This window comes from Centroberyx affinis, unplaced genomic scaffold (genome assembly GCF_046629955.1).
Source record: "Centroberyx affinis isolate AG114_WGS23_722 - 3 ecotype Tasmania unplaced genomic scaffold, CSIRO-AGI_Caff_v1 ptg003043l_1, whole genome shotgun sequence".
NCBI lineage: Eukaryota > Metazoa > Chordata > Actinopteri > Beryciformes > Berycidae > Centroberyx > Centroberyx affinis.
Genome location: NW_027281133.1, coordinates 224,822 through 231,591, shown reverse-complemented (window position 1 = coordinate 231,591; position 6,770 = coordinate 224,822). Strand labels below are relative to the sequence as shown.

General features: G+C 36.7%; 1 protein-coding gene across 1 annotated transcript; it reads right to left on the bottom strand.

Annotated features, from left to right (window-relative positions):
* Positions 1-989: 989 nt before the first annotated feature.
* Positions 990-6,166, bottom strand: LOC139659215 (C-type mannose receptor 2-like). The gene is made up of 7 exons (XM_071537427.1): positions 6,121-6,166; positions 4,249-4,300; positions 2,801-3,166; positions 2,330-2,677; positions 2,081-2,172; positions 1,865-1,962; positions 990-1,762 (listed from the first exon to the last, which is right to left on the bottom strand). Exons 2-7 carry the CDS (start codon positions 4,283-4,285, stop codon positions 1,753-1,755), a joined length of 951 nt encoding a protein of 316 aa, XP_071393528.1. The 5' UTR covers positions 4,286-4,300; positions 6,121-6,166; the 3' UTR covers positions 990-1,752.
* Between the last annotated feature and the right edge of the window lie 604 nt (positions 6,167-6,770).

The window sequence follows — 6,770 nt, the reverse complement described above, 5'->3', positions numbered from 1 at the left end:
GTTGTGGATTTCTGCTTCTTGATGAAAGTTTCAAACTACGTCATTCAACTGTGTCAACTTAATGTGAGCAAATGTCTTGAATGAACGAACAGATTGTCAAACCGAGAATCAGAACTATATTTGCAGAGGCTTATAGAAACTCAGCAGGATGAGAGAAGGGAGAGGAACTATCAAGTGTTTTTTTGTTTTTTTTTAGAAAAGGTAATTTCTTATTCAAACCAGTAAAATGAAGCCTGAATGGATGCGTAGAGTCTCCACTCCTCCTGCATTTGCCTTTGTTTTGATAGAGAGGTCCAGTGTAATATCAAAGATGGTCTATGGTAATACTGATAGTCCCCTCTTTGAATGTAAATGATGCGTGTGGGTGTGTGTGTGCGTGCACATGCATGCCTCTTTGTAGTAGGCCTAGCTAAGTGTATGGGTAACACTTTATAATAACCATCATTAATAAATGGTAAATTGATAGTTAATTAAACTTTAGTTAATAGTTATTTTACTGTTAACAAACAATCAACAATCATTAATAATGTTTACTAATTATTAGTAATGCTATAATTTATGTTATTTTATCATTCGTTTGTGTAATATAAAATCATTTGTTTATAAATTATATATTGTATCATAGCTTTTTACCCTTTTTACCGTCTCTTATCAGCTATGATACAATATATCATTTATAAACAAATGATTTTATATTACACAAACTAATGATAAAATAACATAAATTATAGCATTACTAATAATTAGTAAACATTATTAATGATCATTTCATTGTTTGTTAACAGTAAAATAACTATTAACTAATGTTTAATTAACTATCAATTTACCATAGTTACCATTATTAATGATGGTTATTATAAAGTGTTACCAGTGTATGTTATGAATAAGAATACAAGGTTTTAACTAATTCTGATTTTATTTTTATTCTGCAAACAAGGATTCTATTAAAATAACATAAGATACAGATAGAATATAGAAAATTGTGGGATATTAAACATATTGCAAGCGTCAATTCCAACATTCCAAGAACATATTAAGCATAAATATATGAATGAAAAGTATGAAAAAATATGAATTACAGCATTATGAAGATGTTCAAAAAAGAAAAAAGAATGAAAATAACATGAAATATTGTGGAAGTGCAGGGTTAAATGTAAAATAATAAGTATTCCTCATTTCCTAACATTCACTCATTCCTTTAATATACAATCCTTTAGTTATTATTTATTACATATTAACGCATAATAAATAGATTCTAAGTCACTGTATCACTCCACATCACCTGTTAATCACACTTAATGTGTCAAATGCCCTGCTCTCTGCTAATGGAAGTTCATTCATATCAAAGAATTATGTTTCTTTCTGAGCCACAAATCTTTGTAGCGATGGCATTGGCTTGCTAGAAGGTAAACAACAATTTTACAAATGTTGTTACAAAGTGACAATAATATAATTTGAATGGAGAGCTTGTGAAATTGTGATGGGCAAGTCTCATTTTACTACAGCAGAATAAAATGGAGCTAATATCACGTATTTTCACATTTCTGTATTGCGATATATTGAATTTCGATATATCGTCCCATCCCTAATATTGATATATTACAGAGAGTTATAATGTATCCATTCTTCTATTAAAATGCATATGAATGAATTCTCTATAAGTTCTTACTAAATACTGAGCTACTAAACCTTCTCTGTACTAACGAGGTGTATGGTGTGCTGCAACACATGGGAGGTGTTTTCACAGGCGTTTCACAAGCACCTAGATAGAAAGACACAAAAATATTATTTAGGGGTGGGTCAGTGAGTGTGTGTGTGTGTGTGTGTGTGTATGTGTGTGTGTGTGTGTATGTGTTATCTGTACCCATCACTCTTCTTGCTGCTCTCTCTCCCTTTTACTGGCTGGGTTTTCCAGCTCAGTCTGAAGTTAGTCGCCCCCTGGTTAGCAAGAGCTGCGTGTAACTGGAGGATGAGAGAGATGATGCTCAAAGGATTTTTTACTTCCTCTCTCTCTCTCTCTCTCTCTCACACACACACACACACACACACACACACATAATGTACACACCAATATACACACCTGCTGCAGGAGTTGGGCACTGCTGGTCGGATCTTCCATGTTGGCATCAGACTGCACCTTCATCCTCACCACTGTTGTCCACGTTTTGCGAACTGCACAGAGTCATGAACAGCTGATTCAGACAAACACGCACAAAACAAAACATCTCTCCCCATGCTTGTGTGGCAGGCAGATGCACAAACAAGTATGAGTAGAAATGTTTGTCTAACTATGATTTGATTACAGTTGAGATTTGTCACTGATTCTTACTGCCATAACAGAAGAAGGGATACTCCAGGCTGCAGTCCTCATCGCTCCAGACTCCCTGTTTCACCGCTACGGCTGCACAGTTCTCTTTTCCAGACTTGTTGTCAGGTTGTCCAGTTTGCCAGTTTTTTAATTTGTATGCCTCTTTGGTATCCGACCAATACCAGACCAGTGGTCTGGCAAGGCCAATCCATGCTTCTCCACCTTGCGGCAGGTGCTTCTTGACTTGAGTATTCTCTTTCCAGTGTCTAGAGCTAGCCAGATTCGTTTCGTACTCGCTGCAGTACTTTTTGGCGTCTCTCCAGCTCATTAGAGTAGCATTGTAGACATAGCGTTTAGGGTTACTCTTGTCTGTTGAAGAAGAAGAAGAAGAAGAAGAAGGAGAAGAAAAGGAAGAGGTGGAAGACATAGTTATATAGATGTTTTTATTAGGTAAACCTTTTCAATGTACCAAGTGTCAGTATGTACACCTACAATTAAAACAAATAAAAGGTTTCTTCTCAGTACAGTCTTCATCACTCCACTTTCCACTGGAGTCCATGGTCACACAAAACTCCTTGGCATCACAGTTGTCCGGCTGATCGGTGTTCCAGCTGTAAATGCTCGGTTTGCTTCTAAGCGACCAAAGCCAGCCGTCCCTCTTGTCATACAGTCCTATCCAGGCCTCGTCTGCGTAGCCGTCAGTAGGGGCGCTCTTCATTGCGGTGACGTTCTCCACGCTGTCCACCTTGGCCAGTTTAATGTGCTCTCGCCTGCAGTGATCTGCCGCCGCCGTCCAGTTCTTCCTCTCGCTGACAAAATGATACACGTACGGAACGGGGGAGGAGGGCATGAAGAGACCTGAAGAGGGAAAGGATTTGTTGTTAAAGGATTCGTTTTTGGGGTGGCTCTGCAGGAAAAATTTTATAAGACATGGCAATCATTTCTGACGTATATGAAAACGAAATTGAATGAATTAATTCTTATTCAGACCAAATTACAATGTAGATCAAGCTTGTTTTCCAAACCAAAACAGCTTGCTGCCATTAGCAGACGGCACCAAAGTTGACAAAACCACACTTGCACATGATTAGAATTTCAACAATTTATTTGTAATTTAATGTTGAAAACTTGTCAAAATCAATACGACCTGAGTCCATTTCAACCTGCTGTCATGATGCTTGGTTTGTTTACGTGATGCTGGGCGCATCCCGGTGCGTCACACGAATATCCAGCGCATTTTTTTGACGCAATTATATTTACTGTAGTGTCCGAAATTTCGTTTGGTCGTTGCCCATATAGTTCACTATATGATAAACACTACATGGGGAATAGTGAGTGAGGGAATGAGTGAACCATTTCGAACGCAGCATTAGCCGTTTCACATTTACATAAAGTTGAGTTCTAGTCTAATTTATGCAAATCAGGGGCGTCCAGTGCGACTCGCCGCCTCCCGAAACTCCCGAAACTTGTGTACAAACTCTTACTTTTCATTTTCAATCTAAAATGAAGACAGATTCAGCAGCTACACGGCTTATTTCTCGCCTCAGAAACACATTTCGGTGAACTATTTTCATAATATAGTTTCCAAACAAGCCGCCATGTTTTTCCAGTTTGAAATCAGATACCAAGGACGGCCCAACGAGTGAAAGCGTTCGTCCAATCGTTAAAAAAGAACCCTGATTGGCTCAAGGAAGAACTAAAATTACAGCTCAAAACAGAGTGATTTGCAACTCATTGGCCCAGATGGGGACGTCATCATTGTGGCGGACGACATGTTCACTGCTGCTTGTTTTGACTCGTCTAATCCCTTTGCCTCATACACAGTGCTGACCTAGCCTACTTTTCACTGTCAAAACAGGCAGTTCAGTCTGGCTCCAGGCTTCTTGTTAGTTTAGTTGATGTGATTTCTCATCCATCTGTTAGTCACATGATCATCTTACCTGCAAGGAGGAGGATCACAAACACAATTGGATCCATACCTACTTGGATTAACTGTACAGGAGAGAAAGATGCAACATGGAGGAAAAAAAACAGAATTAACAGACATTATTCCAATTGGCACATTAAAAGACACTATGTCAATGTCACAGACTTTGAAATTATAAAAATATTGTTAACGAATAACATTTCATCAGCCTCATATCCTCCTCCACACATTTAGAAACAAATCTATCTTATGATTTTATTCACTTTTCCTGATTTGAACAACACACACCACAACAATCTTTGTCAGATAACTAGTCCAGTTATCTATCTATTTGCACACAGCCAGTTCCCCGGTGAACCTCCATGATGGCAGCAGCCGTGTTTGCTTGGAGAGATTGCCTCTATATTTTTCTAGGAGAAGCTTTGTAAATAGCATCTGACAGAGTGTCAGCTGAGGACACGTTCATGTCTCTGTGTTTTAGGGGAGGAGTTAGCCGGTTGCTGTGTTGAGGGCGTAAACACCCTTTTAGCAAGGAAATAAGAAATAATGGTAACACTTTACAATATCGGTACATTAATTAAGGGTCAGTTAATGCCTAATAATGTTTAATAAGCATTAACTGACCCTTAATTAACAGTTAACTAATGTGTCTGGTAATCATTTACTAATGGTGTTCATGTTAACTAAGGTATTAATTTATACATTATTTAATAGTCATCTTTATAAACTATTAAATAATGTATAAATTAATACCTTAGTTAACATGAACACCATTAGTAAATTACACATTAGTTAACTGTTAATTAAGGGTTAGTTAATGCTTATTAAGCATTAACTAACCCTTAATTAATGTACCCTTATTGTAAAGTTTTATCAAAATAATAGATGAAGAAATAGATAAAGAAATAATAGAAATCTTTTAAAAGGAATGTATAGAAGTGGGCTATATGCTGTAATATTTACCATATGGGATGATTCAAGTTTCTGGGTGGATGAATGCTATTTAAGCGCAAAGTCAGCATTCCTCTGAAAGTCTCTCATTTGAAAGCTAATTTTCAGACGTAGGTTTTTTAGCCTGTTAATACCCAGGGACATAATATTACATTTTTTCAAGAATGTTGTATAGAACGGGGAATTGTCACCTAGGGCTGGGCAATAATAAAAAAAAATTAAAAAAACAACATTATCGTTTATCGTCTTTCAGTGGAATCATTTCGTGATGATATGAAGATAGTATCGTGCCACACATGATGATGACAAGCAAATTTTACTTAAAAACTAATATAAGATAAAATGAGGTATGGTAGGAATATTATTTGAAAATTTCAGTTTTGTTTGACACCACACCTAACATTACCATTCGGTTCAATGAGATGAACATTCATTTGATTATTTAACGTGATTTTGCATATGTGAGCCATATCGTGATATATATTGATATCGAGAAAAAGCCTTATGATTATCATGATATTGATTTCAACCATATCGCCCAGCCCTATTGTCATCTAACCATTTTGTATTTGCATTTTTTTTGTTTGATTTAGAAAAGATCAGCTCCAGTTATTTGCATTTTGATTTAGCCTGATACTGTGATTTGACACTGATTTGTGTAATACCAATGCACTCATTCAAATTTACAACTGCAACACTCTTTCAAATATATTAACATTACTCCCATCGGAGAGATGTGCAGAATGAAGAACCCTAAAGATATTTTTATCTGTAATTTTGACAAGCTGCATAAGATTAAATTGTATTTTGATTCTGCAAGATGAGCGTTTCTACATTTAAGTCAAAGTTTAAGTTAAATCTTTCTAACAAATACTCATGTACTGACTGAAGCTAGATATTAAAGATGTTATATATTAAGAAGATGCCCACTTACCAAACATGAACTTTCTTCAGCAGTCAAACCATGAGTAGCGCTCCGTCCTCTGCAGTGTTTGGGTGCTTCCTCTCTATTTCAGGGTGTCTTATCACAGGTAATATGCAAAGCAATATGATTTGCAATTGTCTCATTTTCCTTGGAAGGAAACAGCCAAAGTCTCTAATATGCCTGGAAAGGAAGTGGGTGGATGAAAAACAATTTGACTCACCCTTACTTACCTTATACACCTGATACAGCATGGTAGGATCCCTCACTTTGCGTAGGCTACAACACTGGTACATTTTAATCTATAGGATTATTTCAGGCAAATTACCTATTTACTTGAGCCAGAAGTTTTTATTTTTGCAAAGCAGTCTTAATCTTAGGTTGCACAAATGGCTTCAGTTTAAAGCCTTCTAGCAGAACAGAGGTTGGCAAATCAAGCCTGTTCTGCTACGGCCCTTGGTCCTGGAACGATTTGCAGTCCAATCTCAAACTTGAGACCCTTATCTCTTTAAATGATTTTAAACTTAGAATAATGGAAGTGGTCACTGTTAGCTGCAGTTGCTTCAACTAACAAACACATGACTAAATATTGCTGCCTTGTTTTTGTTTATGCACTGTATTATGTAATGTATTCTTGTCGTACCTATTGTTGCTGATGTGAT

Excerpts from the sequence above, each read along its gene's own strand:
- LOC139659215 (XM_071537427.1), bottom strand. The coding sequence starts at position 4,285 with ATGGATCCAATTGTGTTTGTGATCCTCCTCCTTGCAG. Across the intron at positions 3,167-4,248 it reads TGTGATCCTCCTCCTTGCAG|GTCTCTTCATGCCCTCCTCC; the intron begins GTAAGATGATCA and ends TTCCCTCTTCAG. Across the intron at positions 1,963-2,080 it reads GTGCCCAACTCCTGCAGCAG|TTACACGCAGCTCTTGCTAA; the intron begins GTGTGTATATTG and ends CTCATCCTCCAG.